The following is a 22524-nucleotide window of genomic DNA, read 5'->3' as shown; positions in this document are numbered from 1 at the left end:
TGGTCACTAAAATAAACTGCCCTGAATTGAAAATTTGGCACAAAGCTGACAAAGAAATGAAATCAAAGAACCGTACAACTTGTGCAAGTTTAAAGGATTAGAGGGAATTACATGGCTTTCACAGGGGCAGTGAATTGCAAATTTGAAAGTCATTTACAGTGTTAATTGCAATCTAGCTAATTTCATTCATGATAGAACTATTTATTCCCACTTCTTACACAACCAATATATTTGAAGGAAGAAAATGTTTTGACTTTCCCAGTCTTCCAAAAATCAGAATACACAAGCTTTATATATTTTTTTTTTATTTCTGTAAAAAATGACCACATGCAGACTAAAAACCAGTCGAACAAAGTAATCACCACAGTTTTAACAAATGAACTCATCTTAAATATACCCAGTGTCCATTTCCATTGTATAAAAATAAGGTATATTTCTACAATAATCTCCTTTCGAATTCTGTAGAATAGAGAAAAACTCTGCATACATAAATTTGTCCATGGTTAACTGTACACTGTCAAATAAAGTTTCTATATTTCTGAAAATGTGCAAATTATTCTCCATTAGTTTTTTCCATTAATGACCTTTGCATAAACCAAATAATGTTTTTAAACAAACCCTTTATAAAAAAAGCATCATTTACAAGTCGATACACTTCACATTTAACGTAATTACATTTAGGCATTCATTTTTACATCAACTCTTCAATATTTAGCGACGGTGCCTGTGTCCTGAGTGACTACTGCTGTGATGTTTGCTTTTATGGGATCTTTCGTAAGAGCGCGATCGCTCGTGTCTATCCCTATGATGCTCTTTGTCATGCCGTCGTTTCTTCACAGGGTCACAGCGGTCCCTAGATTTACTGCGGGTGCGTGATCTACTGTGGGATTTTTTTCTCTTGTGACCATGCCTAACAGAAACTTTTGTTTCCTCACTGCGATGAGGTTTTGACTTGATGTGTGGCGATGTGTGGTTGTGACGCCGACGAGGGGACACACTGCGACTATGAGACCTGCTCCTTGACCGGGAACTGTACGTCCCAGATCTGCTTCTTCTATTGTAACTAATGGAAAGAAAAAATAAAATTAAACCAACGTAAAACAAATAATCCTTTTTGCTGCTACTTTAACTTGGGCAAGACAATGGAGGACCAATGAAACTATACTGAGTTGGCTTAGTCAGGTGGGAAGGTGAAAATACTTGGAGAGCAAGTGCAAACACACAAGGACAGAATTTCTATGATACTCTCCAGAATATAATTAGCCTCAATATTCCTTATCCTCCACTCTGAGAACAATCAGGTAGGGTTTCTGATCACCATCCATGCCCACATTTCACATGTGCCAGAGTAAGTATTAGTCAGGTACTGCGATGAATGCAGCTGTGACCCTCCTACCACAGCAGAGTACCCCATGTTCATATGGAAAAGGACATTTGAGAAAAATATCTAAGACTGGTCAAAAATTAACCAAACAAGACTCTTATTTCAAGAGAGGTGAAAACTGAAAAAGAGGTCTAATAGGGGGGAAAAAGTTCACCAAGTCATGCATTTTGCAAGCTCTAATTATACTATTGAGAGACCAGAGTTATGAGAGAGGAGCAAAATCCATGAAGGCAGAGTATATTTGGCTACTTCTGCTCTTTGATTTGAGGTTTCAGCCGCAAGGGAAAAAATCCAGGGTAAAGCATTGCTACTTGGGTGATCGTAGCTTAGTGGGTGTGTTACAGGACGAGTAGCCCAGAGGCCTAGAATAATGATCTGGAGATACCAGTTCAAATCCCATCACTGCAGCTGGGGAACTTAAAAAAAATCAATGATAAAAATAAAAATCTGGAATATAAAAAATTCAGTAACAGTGACTATGAAACTGCCAAATGGTCATCAAAACCCATCTGGTTCACTAATGTTCTGAGGAAAGAGGGGGGGGGGGGGGGGGGTGGGGGTTTGAGAAGAAAGAGAGAAAAGGACATGAAAACAAAAGTGAACTAAAGCTTCACAAGGAAACCACAAGGGAGTTTAGAAAAGGAGAAGGGAATTTATAACTGCCAGGAGAGCCTCTTCCATTTAACCCCCATCCAAATTCAGCTTGTAGTCACCGTTATATTCTTTTCCTGCCATAATATACTATACCACCCACCAGATGTATTTAAAAAGAAAAACAAAGGCGCAAACATGGCAAAAACAGCAACATGCTGAGCATTGCTACAGATTAACTAGTAATGTGTTAGCAATCTTTTTGTGCACATTTCTTTATATCCACTAATCAGACTTGAATACTTACTGTCTTCGTGGCGAACGGGACCTTGATCTTGTTCGTGACCTTGAACGGCTGACACTCCTACTGTTTCGGCTTTGTTTACTTTCTTTCCTCAGCCTAGAGTTTTGGAGCACAAGATTTCCAAATTACAACGTTGTGCAATATTTCAGAAGTACAAAGCATATTTCAATTACCATAACCAAGTATTTAAATGTACAAGGAAAGGTTTGCAAGGGGAGTGGCACTAGTCAAATATTTTTTCAACTGCTACAAATGGCCACTTTGGCCCTGTAAGATTCAGATTTATTACCACTTCAGCCAATTTCTGATATCGTAAACTCCAAAGAACCGAAAGGCCTCTTATAGAATCACAGAATGATTGCAGCACAGGAGGCAGCCATTTGGCCTGTCACATCTGCGCCAGCTCTCTACAAGAGCAACTCACCTAGTCTCATTTCCCCTGCCTTTCCCCTGTAGCCCTGCAGATTTTCTTCTTTTGAAGGACTCGACAAAATCTGCCTCCACCACGCTCAGGCAGTGCATTCCAGATCCTAACCACTTGCTGCATAAAAAAGGTTTATTCAGGTCACTGTTGCATTAAAGTACTAATTACTAACCCATTGTAAGGGCTTTTAGAGTTCAACTGTCGGTCTTCGGGCTCCTTTTTGATAGTTTTAGGGTTCTGAATTCCAGGTGTCTTCTCTTCAGCTTTGGTTTCTCTGGGTGAACCTACACAAAAAAAAAAATCCTATTTCAGAATTTGAGATTCCAAATATTTTAGACAGTACTTTAACTCTGAAGGACATTTAACTACACTTAACTTCAAATGCAAAAATGAATAAATATCTCATTTACAATTCATCAGATTCACTAACTTTCAAACTTAAAAGTTTCAGACAAATAGACACCCAGAACTTTAGGTCACAAAGAGTTGCTCTACTTTAGTCAGCATATCCATGGACAATCCTGGACAGTGGTAGACTGGCCTGTTGGTTTTTACTTTGAGCTTAGACATCTAACTTACATCTATAGTCTGAAGAAAACTGAATTTTAAACATGTCATTGCATTTTACATACTTACATGGTTTAGAACCTGGAGAGAAGCCTCCCAAAGTGGAAAGAGCAGGAGTTCCGTCAGGGTTCAGTCCTTTGGCTTTCAATTTAGCTTCTTGTAATGCAACTTTCCTCTTTTCTACTTCTTTCTCCACATGCTCATAGTTAGGCTGTTGTAAAACAGTTGCTCAAGATGTAGCAAATCAAAAGCTACCAGATACAGTACCATACAATGGATACCCAATGTTAAAATGTCAATTGATCAATCCTAAGATATTTAAAAATTACTCATTTAACTAACCTTCTTTCGAGTATAAAGTTTTAAAGTAGTGATGCAGATATCCTGGATTTCCTCCTCTTTTGCACCAAAAAGCACAAACCAATGAGGACGATTTGGTAAAACGATCTGAAGATGTAAAGAAAAAAAATGAAGTCTGGCAATATAAAATACACCATTCCATGCAATACTAAATTACAAGTGTCTAATGAACAATACAGCTAACTAAATTATTCACTGCCAACCATGTAGAAACATACCATCTTTGATCTTGCCTTACCCCAAAGAATTGCACCTTAGTGAATCATCTATATTTATCAAGGTCACATCTAGAAGGCATTAAGACCCAAAAACAGGTACTACTTTGCCTACTGATTAGCATACAGCACAATATTAACAGAACATTTCATCAGGCATTCATTAAATTAGGTGTTAAAATTAGAGAGAGGTAGCTCAAGAAAAGGGAGATTCAAGTTATCAAAAGACTAATAAAGTTAAACAGTCTAAAAGACTTGGCGTATACAAGTATTTCCTAATACTTAAAAAAAAAAATCAGTGGTTCTTTACTCACTTGTAAAGCTCTAGCTGCAAGGTAGATGCAAGCACAGGCTATAGTTTCTGGTTTAAACCGGACAAATACACTTGTGCGGAGACTGTCATTCATGTAATTCCTGAAAGGCATTAGAGACAAGAATTATTAGAAGTTAATGAATTTCAAGTGAATTGAAGAAAGGAGACTCATAACATTGTTCTTTTTACTTAAATGAAACAATATGCCCTCTGATATCTTCAGCACAGACCTCCAAAATTTTTAATAGTAAAGACATCATTTGAAATGTGGAATGCACAATATAGACCATATTAAGCCACATTTCAAATTTATTTATACTTGCATAAAAAAAAAATGTATGGAATACTCCAAAATTCCAGCTGAAATTCTCCAGCAGCTTTCAGGGAAAAGCAACATCCAAAATAAGCTTAACAGACATGGGTTCCCAAAGAGGATACATGCAGTCCCTGTACTGAATTAAGCAATAGAACATATCAGAGATAAAATACATAATTTGTGCCAACTTCTAGCACTCACTGGCTTCCCAACAGAACAATGATATTACATCTACAAAATGTTCAAATCAAAAGGGACCAACATAGTAAATCGACATCCATTTCTTTTTGGAGATACATTATGGACCACATCAAGGAGAACTCAGTTTTTAAGTTTCCTCAATGGGAAATGCATCCAGTGAGAGAGTATGGCACCATGCAGAGCACAAAGATATCATGATCAGTTCTCAGTATGGGCCAAAGGCAATGCAAGTATTGCAACCAGCCTCACAACCCAAGAAAAAGCTATGCAACGCTCCTACTCTACCCTAATAGAAGGGTGCAAAAAAGCCAGGACAGTTGTAACCATGATCTGAATGGCCATCATGATTCACTGCACAAGTTCACATATCAAGAATGGTCACAGGTCAAAGTACCAGCAACTAGCACCCGTGGAACCATACCCCAGCATGAGTTACCACCTTCATGAGTAATCAAGAGAGAGAAACTCAAAGAACAAAAAGGATGCAGTATTTCTAGGTGTAACTTTTACATCAGAACTGATATTCAGACTAGAAGAACTCCTTTATAAGGCTGACAAGATCATGGCTCTTACTATGCCAGCTCTATTAAAGGATTACATCTAAAATTGTAACTCAAATGTGACTGAACTGCAAAATATTTCCAGAACTCATTTCGGATTTCATGCATTCATGGTTTAAAAAAAAAATCTCAATTACATGGTTAGATAAGGGATTGAAGTTATTTTTAAAAAATGAAGTTGACTGTCTTTATTCTATTTTAACTTTGCCACCCTCAATTTATTGAAACCCCTCAGTTGGGAAAAGATGGACATAAGGGTTTTCAGCAGTTTTAGATATTGTACCAATCCAGAAAGGATCACTGGGTTAGAAATGCCTCCATTTCCCTCCAAACAAAAACATCCGCATATACATGAAAAAGATATTTCATTTAGAGATTTTTCTGTCAGATCTTTTGCAACAGTTCAGCAGAAACTCTGTGGTACAGGAACACATGTAAAGTGACAATTTTATCTAATAGGTCAAACTACAATTTGAAACGAGATTATCGACAAAGCTATTCACAAAATGTTGAGCCAGCAGCAAAAATGGTAAAGTTTAAATTAAATTAACAACTTCATTAACTCTAGCTTCCAAAATATCTATTTTTTCCCTTTCAGGCAGGGAACAGAATTGCTAGGCCTAATTTGAATTACTCGTAGGCTCAACTTCAAACACTGCAATTACTTTGGGCATACAAATAAAGTGGAATGGGGAGGGATGTTGAATAGATTAGAGCCACTGAAGCAAATAGCACTGTTCAGCAGAATGTTTTAAAAGCTGGAGATAACTGACAGGCTTGGTTTAGTATTACGATACATATACAGAAGGGAGAGGCTGGTTGAACAAGAAAGCTCTATCTGCTTCCTATAAATCTACACTTAGTCTGTGGGGCACCTGGTCTCATTCCTTACACTTTGCATTCTCAAAGAATGGACTTTCACAAATCTCAGTGCATTGGTTGTAATCTGCTGTGCTCGAGTACAAGTAGACTTATCAACATTCATTATCCATCACAACATTCACAATAGGCATTGATCATACCTGCAAGGTGAGCTTGTATGATTTTTGAAAGGAAGCTTGATAAGCTGATGCAATTTAAACTGGCTCCATGTAGCTTGGCTTGAAAATGTCTACCTGGCCTTGGTTAGTTTCAATTATGAACGGAGATTAGGAAAACAACTTCAGTTTTAACTTTTAAATGCTAACCATAATTTGTATTGTCAGCATTAACCGTTGCTGCAGCATTCATGGTAGCAGACCACAATCTCACAAGCAAACCCCATCCTAGAGGGGGGAATCCCTTTGATCCGTTGGGACCAACCAAATGTAAAGATTAGGTCACAACCCACTCTCCTATTTAGAAGAGAAAATGCAGCAGCAGAAACAAAGGCACCTCATTTAGGTGAGATTTTGAGAATGCTGTTCACAAGCCTGCACTGCGCATACTACATCCAACTCCCTAATTCTGACAGAGTTGTATGAGATAAGGGAAACAGAATTAGCAGTTTACATGGAACTAGTTCAAGGTGCAATTTACAAACTCAATAAGTTAAGTGACAAAGGCAAAACATGCATTAAAAAATTGTGAGCAATTGCATTAGAATTATTAATTCTTCAGATTCCTGTACCCATACTTGCCTCCCCCTTCCTCAGATCAAGCTCAGGTAGTGAGCTAAAGTTATGCCCATACAGAAAAGTGTGAATCCTTGGCAGGAATGTTCATCATGGTTAGATTGTAGCCTATAAGAGAGTCTAAGGCCATCAGTAATGAGTTTTGCAGATCTTTCTATACGCAGCTATGTTAAATATTGAGTATACTGCAGCAAGTAATGTGATTTAGTTCCTTTACTTCAACATGCTTAAAGAATTCACATTCTAAACCTTAGCCAACTAGAAACATTAGACATATAACCTAAGTTACTGAAAGCATGTGTGTTGAACATCCATGTCCAGAAGTCAATACAAATCCTTCAAAACCCCGCCAGAACTAGATGATGTTGCCAGATGTTTTGTGACCACTTCAGTGAATAGCTGTCTCGGATGAGAGCTTGCACTGGATTGGCTGAAGGGGCAGCCAATCAAAGGCCATCCTGAGGTCATGTAGTTGAGAAGCAGTTCAGAGGGCAGAGTTCTTTGAGTTCTATGACTTACCATCATGGACTACCCTTTAATTAAAAAGAGTAGAAAAAAGAACAAAGTTAAATTGAGTTCTCCTTTATGGCAGTGAACAAACAAGCCATGAAAACAGTATGCAGAAATTACAGTATGTTCAAAAATTTACAGTACAAATGTACATAATTTAAAAAGCGAGTTTTATTGTGAAATGTCTGTACCATTGTTTCTGTATGGATACAATTACAAAAGTTAGAATGTCAACTGTCAAATTTTCAGCTTATTGAATTTTAGATATGCAATATATATTATAGTAAACATTATTTCAATTTCAGATACAGTTTCCATGGCTATACTAAGTCAAAGAAACTTACCAGGCTGTTTGGACAAGTGTTTGATTCCGTTCACACTCAAGCACTTGAAGATACATAAAAATTATCTGGTTGGGGGTGGGGAGAAAAAAAAAGTGTTATTTTTTTTTTAAAAGCTCAAGAACTTCCAGTTTTACACAAGTAAAATGCAACTATCTACACACTTACCTTGTGTGGATGCTTTACATGGACACAAAATCCCAATTCCTTCAGCACTCTTCTTTCTGCTTTGATCACTTGGTTTTTGGTGTTAATGTAGTTCTGATCAAGTATCAGTGGTGTGGGAGTCCTGGTTTAAAAAAATCAAAACTATTTGCAAGTCTAAAACAGAAACACTTCAAATTAGTTTTTACGACTAATTCTCTACAAGGGACATTTTTCCCCTTCCAACCAACCATCAGAAGAAACTCCTGTAACTGCCTTCAAAGCCTTGGTCTTGTGCTGTCCATTTCAAACTGAAAATTATACAGCAAATATGCTGAACAGCCTGTTTAGCAGTTACCACCAGTTATGAGGGAAATAATATTCTAGAGTGGTAGAACCTATCCAAGAAAATAAGGCTATTAAAATCAGTAAAATAGTTATCACTTTCTGTAAGTTTACTGAAAATTACACAGCATATCTAAAATACAAAAGCCAAATCATGTGCACGTTCTTAATGTTTACATTTTAACCAACACCATACTCTTATGCTACAATTCAAAGATCAAATTTCTGAAGAGACTGAATTAGGATGCAATTTAAATGTACAGAAAGTCATTCTGAATCTCATGAGTTTTTAAATTGCTTTTGTCCATTCTTCTGATGCCAATCTACTCATGAACCACACAACTAAGTCTTTTTTCAATGTTGTCATCTTAAGCCATAGAAAATACAACTCACTGAATTTAAATTTAAATAGCCTCAACTGCCTTGCTTGGTGTAAATAGTTTACTGCATCACAAATATTTTAAAGTACATGCTCAGTGTTGCTCATTTCCAAGAAAATGTTTTGACCCAAGATCAAGTTTTCAATTAATTAAAGAAAAGGCATCCTCTAAAAACAAATACAAGCATCTGTATAAAATGTAAGCTTCTACTCACCTACAATGAGCTACCCCTATCCTCCATATCCAAATTTTCTTTTATCGAGTTGCATTATGCTGCTTTTGAGGACTGAATGTATAAAAACCACACATGGAGGCAATAGCAGTTAATTGAGAGAACTGATGTTGTAAACTCAGCTACAGGCTCATTGGAGCAGTGCAGCGGCCACAGGTCAAAATGACATGCTGCCATTGGAATGGCAGCACAAGAAAGGCTAGTTGCGTTTTTTTCTTAAATTTTCTCAAATCCATAGGGTTTATAGACATTAAAATGACAAGATTTAAAACTGCAGCAATTAGGCATGCTTAAATGCAGTACTTATGACAAAGTTTGTGGGATTAGTTGAACTCCAATGTATTAGTTTTGAGCTCAATATCTTTGGCCTTAACAAATTCCAAGTCTGTTCCAACACCCACATTTTACACCTCTCTTACCTCTACCAATCTATTACATAATATAACTCCATAGAAAGTAATTTTTGTTGAGTTTGTCCCTATAAATAACTTTAGTTTTAACAAGTTATTTCCCTAGATGGGTACAACTCCCCTACTTGATTGGCAACTTCACTCTTGTTCTATTCTAACTTTTAATTACAAGTCTGTACCACTGCATACCAACCTCCTATTTCTAAGAGACCATGTATTTGCAGATGTTTCCTTCTGCAGAACTTAAATTAATGTTCTCTGAACTGTAAGCATTGGTATGCACTGGAATGTTTTAATTAGGTATTAAACTGACCTTTGATTTTAAGTCAATCTTTATTGAACAGTTCAATGGTCACTACATCTAAATTGACTTTTACTTAACAGGCTAAAAATTACCCTAATGAGTAATCAACAGCAATACAACATTAGCAGACTTCAGAACAGTCTGATTAATCCTTCCCTTACAGACAGCAGTTACAAATCTGAGGATCTCAAGTTTATGTTCCCTGGAATTTGTGTTGTGCTAATAGTAAATTCCAACACCCACTTTTTATAGTTTTTTTTCTTACCCGTTCTACATGATATCCACACATTTTTGCATTATATAATACAACTCCACAAAGGATTTCCTGCATCCTTGTACTGTAGATTCTGATCCTCTCCTATTTGAAATTCTTTTGGCTGGGATCAACATTACCCAAATTTTTTTTTTTTATAAACGCACCCAATTCATCACATAAGTTCAAAGGAAAGCAGAGGCTAGTACTCGCAAGAACACTTGCCCAAAAGTAGGTTTTCAACTGCTAAAACCATTAACTGCTATTAAGGCCTACTCACTGACTAACTAGTTTGAAAGTGAATTATGTTTTATTTAATGGAATCCAATGCTAAATATTTGAACTCTAGTCATTTGTAAAAAAAAAAAGCAATCAATAGATTTTACATTTAGTCTATTATTGGCAATATTCTCTTTGGATTTGGGAAATGACTAGATTAAGTTTGCAACACTTAATTTACCGAGTATTTTACATTTAAAGAGCTGAAGTGCACTAATGGTTTTCAGATAACAAGCAGTTAAATGGTGGTGTCAATGCTCTTTAGATTTCTGTACCTTTTAAAAATGAATCATTTAAAAATGTTTCAACACTACTCCAGGGTTATTAGTGTACAGCCTAAACAATTTTCTAAGTAGAATTTCCACTTTTACATTTACCAGTCATCCAATACGTGGCAGATACTCCCAGAGCCAAACTGCTCCTCTCAATAACGAGCTTCCACTATTCTTTGTCTACACAATAAATTTAGTGTCCTTTTCTGAGAATTGGTGAAATCTCTACCTGTGGGCAGTATTGACAAAATCAGACCAGTAGTGCTACAGTTAACTCCTAGCCTGTGTTAAAACTAACTCAGCTCATCCATGACAATATTTGCTACAAGAGGCATTAGTGGATTCAGCAGGCAAATAAGGGTGAGAGAAAAGAAAGATCAGCCTGGATGGGTGACTGAATATACAATGCTGAAAAATGCACATGGGCAAGGAGAAAAGAATCTGGCTTGGACGGCAGTGGTCTGCCTGGTTAGAAATTGTCCAAAATTCATTACCTTTCAGGTAATGACTCATCAGGGCACCATAGGGTTACTATCACTCATGGAATTGCTCCTCAGCAAGAGCTGATATTTCCATTGGGGGGAGCGCAAGAAGAGAGGAATTAAAGCAAGTGAAAAAGTGCAAATCCATTGCAAATATGTAGTGAGTTTTCAAAATCAAGTTTAAAACAATTGCACACCCATGTATCCGTCACTATAACGAACCACATTACCTTACTAGAAAAATATATAGATGTGATGACAGGTCAGAACTGAAAAGTTAACTGCTTCTCTCTCCATAGATGCTGCCAGACCTGCTGAGTATTTTCAGCACTTTATTTCAGAATTCCAGCATTCACAGTATTTCACTTTTATATCAAGAGCTTATCGCCTGTGTGAACTCCTCCCATTATAAACAAGGGGTGGTGGTGGTGTAGTGGTGGTAATATCACTGGACTAGCAATCCAGAGGCCTAGGCTAATGCTCTGGGGACATGGGTTTGAATCCTGCTCGGCAGATGGCGAAATTGGAATTCAATTAATAAATCTGGAATTAAAAAGCAATGAAACCATTATCAATTGTAAAAACTCATCTGGTTCACTAATGTCCTTTAGGGACAGAAATCTGCCATCCTTACCTGATCTGGCCTACACGTGGCTCCAGACCCACAGCAATGTGGTTGACTCTTAAATGCCTTCTGAAATGGCCTTTGGTCAAGGACAAACAGGGATGGGCAATAAGTGCTGGCCTAGCTAGTGACACCCATATCCCATGAACAAATAAAACTGGGATGTGCATTTTATAATGTAAACTGCCCATATAAAGTTATGCAGTAATTACACCATCCAGGTGATGACACCTGTACACTAGTTTTACATTTACTTGTGTCTCAACATGCACTGCAAAAAATCCTTAGTACTGCAATCAACTCCTCCTCTGCCTCCCAACTGTTGTACATTCTGTTGGAAGTATATTAAAAAATAAAGATCGAATGAATGATGCTTAAAATTTAGTAAATTACAGCTATATGCACTTGTCCAATCATTCATCAATCCTTACCCTAGAGACTATTTAGTCACTCCTTGTGAAATGTCTTGGGAGATTAAACAAAAAATTCAATTACTTACTAAAATGCTATTTATATTTTCATGTTGGAGTAAAAGCATTAGGCTATTTTTCCTGATGTCATACAGTAAATTTCTGCCCCTATGTACTGACTTAATTAAAACCTTCAGCTATAAACACATTTGTAAAAAACTACTTTAGTGCAGGACGCTACCAACTGCTGAACATTGTGAATGTTGATTTTCTGGAAAATCTTCCAAACTTTAACATATTGTGACTTTACCTTACCAGTTTTGATTTTGGTCTGAACTAAAGTGTTTCACTCCTCAGAAGCCACTATTATATTTCTACCCCATTACTTACCACCAAGATCACAGCCAAGCTTTTTCTACCCTAATATTAATGTGCCACCTCATTGCCCCTGCTCTCCCCAACTTGCTGCCCATAATCTTCCAGGCGTTAGCAGGTTGTTTTTCGACGCTGCTGGTTCACCAATTTGAATTTTGTATGGCTGGTGCTAGCCCTGCTTCTTCACTGGTGCATTTAGGATTTATCTAGTATTGAAGGTTCAGTACTAAGAACAAATCTTTCCAAGACACCAAGCCAATGAAGTTCGATTCAGTGAACTCAGGTATGCAAATGCACACTATGGCACGAGTCATTGGGGCTTTATGGCTGGACATTCAAGACTTATTGTATTTCTACATTCAAAAAGTATGGTGCATTTATATAAGCTTGATGCCAGTGCTAAATAGTTCCAGCTATGAATTGCATCAAGCTTCTGCAGCATAAAAATATGTAAACTAGCTTTGAATTAAAACAGAATGTGGCACTCCTCCAAAGACTCTCACTAACTTATTCCATTGTCAGTTCAAATCCTGACCCCAAACTCATGCTGAATTTCAACAGCACAGTCAACCTGTAGTAAAACCACTTCATCAGTGCTGCGGTTATGGTGTAAATGCACCCTAAAACATACATTAATACAGCATATAACCATCGCTTTCAACAAAGACTTCACATACAAATTCCCGTGAAGTGCGGAAACATGCGTGGAAAAAGCAGCCATTTCAAACACTATTTGATAAAATTGCAATAAGATGAACAGCCACATTTAACTGTTCTGTATGGTGTTGGCTGAGGGAGAAATGCTGCCCAAGAGAATTCCCCAAGAAAAAGGGTTGAAAACATTAGGTGGCTGATAAAGATCCCACTGCACTATTAGATGAACTGCTTGTAATGAGATCCTCAATTACCTGAACGTAAAAGTGGACTTCAGTTGACAATCTCATCAAAAAGACAGTACCTAACAATGCAGCATTCCCTCAACAGTGCACTGAAGCTTTAGCCTACACTGCAAGCTCAAGTCCTGGAGTAGGGCTTGAACCCACTGACATATGACTCAGAGGTAAGGTGGCACAATAAAGTTTTAATTCAAACCAAATTCTTATCTTACGGTTTCAGCTAGCATTGTTAAATATGCAAGCCAAGCACAGCAAAGGCTGTTACAGATGTTCTTTTTGCCAGTCAGAATTTGTCTCTCCAAGCACAATTTACTTTTTATATTTTGGACAATTTTAACCACTATTTCTAAAAATTGTACCACTCGTCTTTAATCTTATAGATTAAACCCATTTACAGAAGTGCAAAAGCTGGGGCACGTTTGTCATTAAGGATGGAATTGGCAATTTCTCATTTTACTATCTTTAAAACAGACTTCTAAACTTTAGCAGAGTAATGTGCAAATTTAACATTTTGGTCTATCTCCATCAGTACTTCACTAATTTAGGCTTTCAAAGGCCCTATTAGAAATTGGAAAAAAAAACCAAATGAAGCTTTACAATCTTCAAGTTTCTGAAGGAACATACTAACCTCCCTGTCTTTGAGTAGATTACTAAAACCAAGGCAAAAATGTGATGGTACCACCTGGACAGCAAAGACAAAAAGCTGAGAACCAAGTACAGGAGTTCCTAGGTTTTAATGGTGCTGTGCCCAACCTTCCAAAGCCCCCGATTCCAGTGACCCGTTCAAAGAGCACTGGTTCTCCATCGGGATCAAACGGCACTTCTTATTTTCACTGTTGCCATGTCGACAGCTTCATCTTTACGTACCATTCCACATCACCCAGTCTTTGGTAAATGTAGTTGGTCGCTGTTAGGTTGGTTGCAAGGGAAAAAAGAATAAAAGTCAATATTGCATTTTAACTTCATGCACAATAGTAAAAACGATCACAGTAAGAAGCAACCCGAAAGCAATTTTCACGATCATTTATTCTCTGGGCTAATTCTCTATCAATGCTTTTTTGAATCTATCAAATTCTGTGAATTATGGATCGTCACATCTTTCCTTTTTTGATTTAAAACATCTGATGCATCAGTAAGTCATTAAATGTTTGGGAGGGGGATAAGGATTTAACCTTCTCTTTCCCACCCCCCCCACGATTTAATAGATGCTTAGAATTTAACACATTCTGTAGATTAAATATAAACTGATTAGCCTTTCAATTGTAACTATGCAATAAATCACTCTGGTCCTATTATTTACATAATCCAATTGTTCACCAATTAAGGAATTAAAATTTACTAGTTTTAATTTAACAGTTGAAGGTATACAAAAAAATACAAATTCACATGATACAGCATTAAAGAACACAGCTTTGATTTCTAACAGCTCTCAAAACGTTAGAAAGTAACAAAATTTGTAAATTTCTTGGTTTCTGCTTCATATGCAGACTAGAGTGATGTGTTGAGAGCAGCTTTAAATAGTCAGATTCAGGTCTGCACGCAAATTCGTACTGCCATTAGTGCACTCATCTAGTCATGTGTTGCCCTGTGCTAGTGTTTCCAGGCTGCCTTCATCTGAGATGGGAAATAGCATCACAATGCTGCATCATGACTCATGCACACTCCAGTGAGGTCCGGAATGCCACTAGTTCCTTTTACATAGTTATCATCCACTTGGGTTACTCACAAAACTCCAGACTCTGGTCAGCACTTTTGCAAGCCAACTAAAGGTACTTTTATATTTGCTGCTTTAGTTTGGGTTACAAGAGACCAATGTCCATGTGCTCCCTCCTTGCACTTACATTGTTATAACAAAATTCAGTGCCCCAGTAGCAGAACTGTAGGCCCACATTTTAGATTGGGAACTGCTTATACAAGAGTGCAGTCTACAGTAGGAAACCCAGTCTCCCTCTAACAGCAACACTCTCGCTTAGTGCTAAAAGCATAGTTAAACATGATCATAAAGTTATTTAATACTAACGGTGATGTTATTCTTACCTAGCTTATTTCATTGTATTAAGATAAAGGACAAATACCTCCCTTTAACTTAAATTACTGATGTCTTACAGCTATCAATTTAACATGCAGTACTACAAACATATTACAACTCACTCGCTTATCTTTTCTATTTTAGCTTTTTGCATGTTTAAAATTAATTACCAAACTAAATTCAGTTATAAACACACCCATCAGATCACTGATGTGTTAACTGATATGAGCTCATTCCCACTCCATTTTTTTTTTTTTAAAGATTATGACTCACCCTGGGGTACAGGTTTACTTGTGATAGATGATCATTTGCACATAAAAGTGGCCATTCTTCACCCACAAGCTTAGACAATAAGCATTAGCAGGCTACTTGGTCACAATCTTAACGTCAGTCAACCCCCTTGAGCATATTCCGGCAGGAGTTACTGGGTAGTAATGGATTCTTCCTGTTCATCATTCCCCAACACACTGGGTCACTGTAACCAAGCATAGCACCTGTGGTACTAAGATCTGCTAACTCAGTGCAGACCAGGGATTGAACCGGGAACCATCCTGGTCTGTGCAGCTCATTACATCATTGATTTCCCCTCTCAGCCAGTGAAGACCAGATGCAACTGACAAGTAAGACTCCTAAAAGTTTAAGCAGGTTAAGGAATGCTTTTTGCATATTAGCAAACACTGGAGTTGAAGAAAAGGGCTTACCTTTTGCCTCTTAGCTGGCGCAAATGGTGGAATACATTTATCACATCTCTCACACGACGAGGCGCTTCTTCTATTTTTGATGCAAGATTGATACAAGCCATTGCAACAATCTGAAAAACAATCAATTTGATTACCAGTTGATCTCCTGTGCCATTACTCAAAGTCAGTGGATGTGTTTTGTAACAGGAGTACTATACCATGCAACTGAAAATGCATTATTTGGTGTAACCTGCAGTCTGATCCTTTCAGGACACAAGTCCAAATGCTGTAACATCCTGAAGTTAAAGGCAAATTGATCTCTGGGCATCCAAAGATCAGCTAGTGTATTTTTTGTTGCAAGGAAAGTTACACTGTAGATTAAGTGTCAGTCTTTAAACACAAATTTTCCCATGAGACCTGAGTATGAGGCACATCCCAAAACTTTTATATAGATAAAAGTAGTCAATCTCGTGGCATTGCACAAGCGAAGCTGAAATAGCAATACAGGTTAAGGGATAATTGGACCAGAAGGTGCTTAAATAATCACTAGACCCCACAACAGCATGATAAAAGGTACTACGTATGAATACAAGTATTTTACTGCTGAAGCCAGTGCTTAGTTCAACCAACATTAAGAATTGGAAAACCAAATGATTCCCCTCTCATCATAGATAGAGACCAAAAATTGCTCAAGCTCACCATTGTCAGTAAGGACTACCTGATGGCTGTTACCTAGCTTCTATAAGTAGGTTTTAAGGCCAAAAATGATCTATAATTGAGGTGTTTAAGATGATTAGAAAGTAGTCACAGAATTATAGAATGATTACTACACAGCAGGCCATTCGGCAATCAAGCTCTCACCAGCTCTCTAAGATCAATTCAGCTACTTCCACTCCCCTTGCCCTGTAACCCTGCACATTTATCAGGTACTTAGCAAATTCTCTTTTGAAAGTCACAATTGAATCTGCCTCCACCACCATCAAGCAATGCGGAGTAGAGGGGAAAAAACTATTTTAATGGAGGCCCTAAACGAGGAGGTATGAACTTTAAAATTAGACTTTAGAGCATTCAAGTGCAATTTAATGAAGCATTTCTTCAAAAAAAAAGGTAGTGGAAATTTGGAACCTCTTTCCTACCCCATTGGTGGTGAGGCAGGAGTCAATCTAAAATTGCAAAAGGAAGGATATTAAGATTATGGAAACAAGGCACGAAGATGACAAGAACAGATCAGCCATGATCTAACTGAATGGGACTGTGTGGCTTACGTCCGTTTCTATGTTTCTAAATCCGTGTTGCACATATACGAATGATACCAAAAACCCTTAAATATATTTTACTACATTTAAGTTATCATGAAAATATAATCCAACTCCATAAGTTTTAAAATTGACTTTAAAAGTTCCAAGTGTGGAACCCTGGGGCTTTTCACCCAGAAGAGAAGCTAGTTCTCACGGACAGGGCCCTGAATGGGTGGAGGAACCGAGCGGCGCCATTAACTCCCGCCCCAAACTTTAGTCACTCGCCAGAAGGCCGCTTCCATCTTGTATCGTGAACCAGCCGCCCGGCCTAGCCTCCATTTCCACCAAGACAGGGAGACTCGGCCCAGCCTGGGCCAAAAGGAGTAAATTAAAAGCACCCACCGCCCAACACTGACTTACAAGCAGGCAGAACCGCGACAATTCCCCGCCCGCTCGCCTTTCCCATCACCACCAGCCGAAACTCCTCCGCGGGACTCACCTCGAAACTGTGTTTAACGAAGGACTTGGAAAAGAAGAAGCGCTGGAACAGGACCTGGGCTGTAGCCATGGCCACCTGCGAGGCAGAGAAAACAGCAGAATTTGAGAGAGAGACCAGGCATAAGGCGCGGCCTTCCGCCCCCACCCGAGGCCAGCCGATACCCACCTGGGGTAAGCGCAGTAGGATCCCGGCCGACTGAATCAGCTCACAGCCCAGGATGCGCAGGTCGGTCTCCACCTCTAGGTCCAGGCCATCCTGCATGGACGGGGTAGGCGAGAGCTTCTCCTCGGGGATGAGGGAGTTGTCAATGGTGAGGAAGACGGCCGAGTAAACCTTGTCCCCGATCAGAATCCCTTCGCCTGACGCAGCCGCCATTTTATCTCAAGTAAAAAAATAAAATGGAAAAGAAAATCCTGGCGCGGCGCAAGCGCACGACGCAGCTGCCAACTCCTCCCACAACGACGTGCCGTATTAGTGCCCCTCACAACATAGGGCCTCTCAAAAACACCCCAAATCAGCGATTAAAATATACCCAATATCGACCTCGAATGGTGTCTAAACATCGATATCGCAACTGTAAGTTTTCCGAAGCTTCGTCTGCGCGAAGTGACGCTGTGAGTTTCGCAATGACGACGGGGAAATTTTGTGACGTAATTTCTGGAAATACCTTGACCTCTTCACCCCCGCTCCGCGGAGTGAGCAGAGCCTGGAACTCATTTCACTATCACACGGCGGAAGCGCGCAATCCGCGACCATGACTAACGTCACCGGGAGCCACACCTTTGTGACGCAGGCGCGGATGAGAAGCAAGACAGCCAATACCAATTGTAAAGGGGAGAAATACTGTTTTCCCATTGGCTAATTTGGATTGAAATTTCTCAAACACGTGTTTCACAGGAATCCAAAGACAATTTCTCCACCGTCAGTGTTTGTGTCATTGAAACTTCAAGTTACCATTGCAGAAAGAAATAAACTGAACAAGGACAAGAAAAAGAATTAAAGAAAAATTAAGCGGGGCCTCAGCAATGTTTTAGTTGATTTATTCTTGTCATAATGCTCACGAATTAGTATTTTGTAAACCAAGATTTGAGTCAAATATAAATACAAATTGGGGCTGTTGCAATTAATAATGGGAGTAATTGTTATTGGTTACTGGCTAATTTTTCCATGATGAAGGCTTAACTTGCTGGAAACTCTCAGCAAGTCAAGCAGCATCTGCAGCGAATTATGCTCCTGATCTTCAGCTACCCACTGGCGAAAGTGGTAGACAAGTCAAAGAACATCCCAGTGGGTCTGCGCCTGAACCTGGCTAAGGTGGCCATCCACAGGTCAAGGTTTGCTGCGGCTCATGGTGGTGGTTCCTCTGCCTGCCTCATTTTTGCACCCTTGTCCATGCCTGGGTGGCCCTGGAGAGGGAACACATAGAATCATAGAAGGTTTAAAGCACAGAAAGAGGCCACTTGGCCCATTGTGTCTGTGCCAGCTGAAAAACGATCCACCCATTCTAATCCATCTTTCAGCATTTGGTCCGTAGCCCTGTAGATTACAGCACTTGAGGTGCATATCCAGACTCCTTTTGAATGTGTTGAAGGTTTCTGCCTCAACTACCCTTTCAGGCATTGAGTTCCAGACCCCTACCACTCTCTGGGTGAAAAAGTTTTCACTCATCTCATTTCTAATTTTTCTACCGATCACTTTACATCTATGCCTCCTAGTCACTGACCTCTCTGCTAAGGTGAATAGGCCCTTCAATCAGATCTCCCCTCAACCTTCTCTGTTCCAAGGGGAACCTATCCAGCCTATCCAATCTTTCCCCATAGCTGCATTTTTCCAGTCCTGGCAACATCCTTGTAAATCTCTGTATCCCCTCGAGTGCAATTACATCCTTTCTGTAATGAGGGGACCAGAACTGTACACAGTACTCAAGTTGTGGCCTAACCAATGATTTATACAATTCCAGCATAACCTCCCTGCTCTTGTATGCAATAACTCAGCTAATAAAGGAAAGGATACCAATATGCCTCGTTAACTAACTAATTGACCCGTCCTGCCACCTTCAGTGATCTGTGGACATTCACTCCAAGATCCCTCATGTCCTCTGCACTTCTCAGTATTTTCCCATTAATCGTGTATTCCTTTGCCTTGTTTAACCTCCCCAAATGCAGCACCTCACACTTCTCCGGGTTGAATTCCATTTGCCACTTTTCTTCCCATCTGACCAGACCATCAATATCTTCCTGCAGCCTACAGCTATCCTCCTTGCTATCTACCACACGGCCAATCATTGTGTCATTTGCAAACTTCTTGATCATGCCCCTTAATTTACATCCAAATCATTAATATTTACCACAAAAAGGGGATCCAGTACTGAGCCCTGTGAAATGCCACTGGAAACAGCCCTCTAGTTGCTAAAACAGCCGTCAACAATTACCCTTTGTTTCCTGCCATTGAGCCAATTTTGTATCCACCTTGCTGCATTTCCCTGGATCCTATGGGATTTTATTTTTTTAACCAGTCTACGATGTGGGACCTTGTCAAAAGCCTTGCTAAAATCCATGTAGACCACATCTACTGCACTACACTCATCTATCTTCCTTGTTACTTCTTCAAAAAGTTCGATTAAGATGGTCAAACAAGATCTTCCCTGAACAAATCTATGCTGACTATCCATGGTTAACCTGTGCCTTTCTAAGTGACAGTTTATCCTGTCTCTCAGAATAGATTCCAATAATTTGCCCACTACTGAGGTTAGACTGATTGGCAGGTAATTATTCAGTTATCCCTCGCTCTCCTTTTAAACAAAGGTACGTTAGCAGTTCTCCAATCCTCCAGCACCACACCTGTATCCAATGAGAACTGGAAAATGATGGTCAGACCTTCCACTATTTCCTCATTGCTTCTTTTAACAGCCTGGGGTACATTTCATCTGGCCCTGGTGATTTATCCACTTTCAAGGATGCTAATCCCATTGATACTTCCTCTCTCCCTATGTTTATCACATCCAATACTTCAAACTCCTCCTCCTTAACTACAATATCTGCAACGTTCCCCTCTTTTGTGAAGACAGATGCAAAGTATTCATTAAGAGCAATACCAACATCTTCTGCTCCTACACATATGTTACCTTTTTGCTCTTTTATGGGCCCTACTTTCTCCTTAATTATCCTCTTACTCTTAATGTATTGATAAAACACCTTTGGGTTCACCTTGATTTTGCTTGCCAATATTCTTTCATGCCCTCTCTTTGCTTTCCTAATTTCCTTTTTGATTTTATCCCTCCACTTCCTATACTCCTCTCGACTTTCTGTAGTATTGAGTTCTCGGTGTTGGACATAAGCTTTCCTTTTCTGCCTTATCATACCCTGTAAGCTACTTGACATCCATGGGGCTCTAGATCTGACCATCTCACCCTTTTTCTTTGTGGGAATATGTTTACTCTGAACCCCTTGAATCTCCCCTTTGAATGCCTCCCACTGCTCTAACACTGATTTACCTTCAAATAGCTGTTTCCACACCACAGTCACTAAATCACTTCTCAGTTTAGTAAAATTGGCCTCGCCCCAATTGAGAACTCCAGCTCCTGTTCTATCTCTGTTCTTTTCCATAAAAATGTTAAAACTGACAGAGTTATGATCACTACCACCAAAATGGCCCCCACTGCTACTCCTTCCACCTGCCCATCTTCATTTCCTAAAACGAAGTCTAAAACTGCGTTCTCTCTTGTTGGACTTGCTACATACTGGCCAAAAAAGTTCCCCTGAATGCACCTCAAGAACTCTGCTCCCTCAATTCCTTTCACACTAAAACTATCCCAGTTAATATTGGGGTATTAAAATCCCCTACTATTGCTGCCCTATTAGTTTAGTCTAGTCTAGAGACACAGCACTGAAACAGGCCCTTCAGCCCACCGAGTCTGTGCCGACCATCAACCACCCATTTATACTAATCCTACACTAATTCCATACTCCTACCACATTCCCACCTGTCCCTATATTTCCCTACCACCTACCTATACTAGGGGCAATTGCTAATGGCCAATTTACCTATCAACCTGCAAGTTTTTGGCATGTGGGAGGAAACCGGAGCACCCGGAGGAAACCCATGCAGACACAGGGAGAACTTGCAAACTCCACACAGGCAGTACCCAGAATTGAACCCGGGTCGCTGGAGCTGTGAGGCTGCGGTGCTAACCACTGCGCCACCGTGCCGCCCTATTGTTTTTGCACTTGTCAAAGATTTGCTGACATAGCTGGTCTTCAATATCCCACTGACTGTTTGGGGTCTATAGTACACTCCCAACAGTGTGATTGCCCCTCTTTTGTTCCTTAGCTCAATCCATATGGCCTCATTTGATGAACCTTCCAACATATCATCCCTCCTCACAGCTGTAATAGTTTCTTTGACCAAAATTGCCAGTCCCCCCTCCTTTCTTATCCCCCTCCCTATCTCATCTGAAAACCCTGTAACCAGAAACGTTGAGCTGCCATTCCTGTCCCTCCTTAAACCATGTTTCTGTAATAGCTATGATATCATACTGCCAAGTGTCTATCTGTGCCCTCAGCTCATCTGCTTTATTTGTTATACTCCTTGCATTGAGCACTGCCAATCTCTTTTTTTTATTTTCTAAACTTTGTTTCCTCTGTCTTCCAGACTCGTCTATTAATTTTCTGCCTTCCATTTTCAATTCTGATTTTGTCCCAACTGAGTCTATCCTAAGGTCCCCATCCCTTGCGGGAAGTTTTGCTAGTGCTGTTGGGGAGGGTTTAAACTGCCAAACTAGTTTAAACCCTTCCCAACAGCACTAGCAAAACATCCCGCAAGGACCTCAGTCCTGGCTCTGTTCAGCTGCAACCCTTCCGGCCTGTACAGGTCCCATTTCCCCTAGAGCCGGTCCCAATGTCCTAGGAATCTAATGCCCTCCCTCCTGCACCATCTTTCTAGCCATGCATTCATCTGTCCACAGTCCACATGG

At 39.5% G+C, this 22524-nt stretch overlaps 1 protein-coding gene across 2 annotated transcripts; it reads right to left on the bottom strand.

The window, feature by feature from the left end:
- Positions 1-288: 288 nt before the first annotated feature.
- Positions 289-18172, bottom strand: ccnl1a (cyclin L1a). 2 transcript variants are annotated; one of them, XM_068042209.1, is made up of 11 exons: positions 17718-18156; positions 17553-17627; positions 15837-15946; positions 7868-7988; positions 7703-7767; positions 4160-4259; positions 3613-3717; positions 3340-3481; positions 2876-2987; positions 2283-2375; positions 289-1063 (listed from the first exon to the last, which is right to left on the bottom strand). In XM_068042209.1, the coding sequence occupies exons 1-11, from the start codon at positions 17925-17927 to the stop codon at positions 712-714; spliced, it is 1485 nt and encodes a 494-aa protein (XP_067898310.1). In that variant the 5' UTR covers positions 17928-18156; the 3' UTR covers positions 289-711. The 2 variants fall into 2 exon arrangements, with proteins under 2 accessions (XP_067898310.1, XP_067898311.1); XM_068042210.1 differs by lacking the exons at positions 289-1063; positions 2283-2375; positions 2876-2987; ... (1 more) ...; positions 3613-3717; positions 4160-4259 and adding an exon at positions 4267-7381 and having other exon boundaries at positions 17718-18172.
- Between the last annotated feature and the right edge of the window lie 4352 nt (positions 18173-22524).

The sequence above is a fragment of the Heterodontus francisci genome, chromosome 11 (assembly GCF_036365525.1).
Source record: "Heterodontus francisci isolate sHetFra1 chromosome 11, sHetFra1.hap1, whole genome shotgun sequence".
In the NCBI taxonomy this organism is placed as follows: domain Eukaryota; kingdom Metazoa; phylum Chordata; class Chondrichthyes; order Heterodontiformes; family Heterodontidae; genus Heterodontus; species Heterodontus francisci.
Note: the sequence above shows the minus strand (reverse complement) of the source record. Positions and strands in the feature narration are given on the sequence as shown.

Coding starts and splice junctions, on each gene's coding strand:
- ccnl1a (XM_068042209.1), bottom strand. CDS start 17,927: ATGGCGGCTGCGTCAGGCGAAGGGATTCTGATCGGGGACAAGGTTTAC. Junction 7,989..15,836: donor CGCCAGCTAAGAGGCAAAAG/GTAAGCCCTTTT, acceptor TTTTTAAACCAG/GACTCCCACACCACTGATAC. Junction 1,064..2,282: donor TCCCGTTCGCCACGAAGACA/GTAAGTATTCAA, acceptor TCTTTCCATTAG/TTACAATAGAAGAAGCAGAT.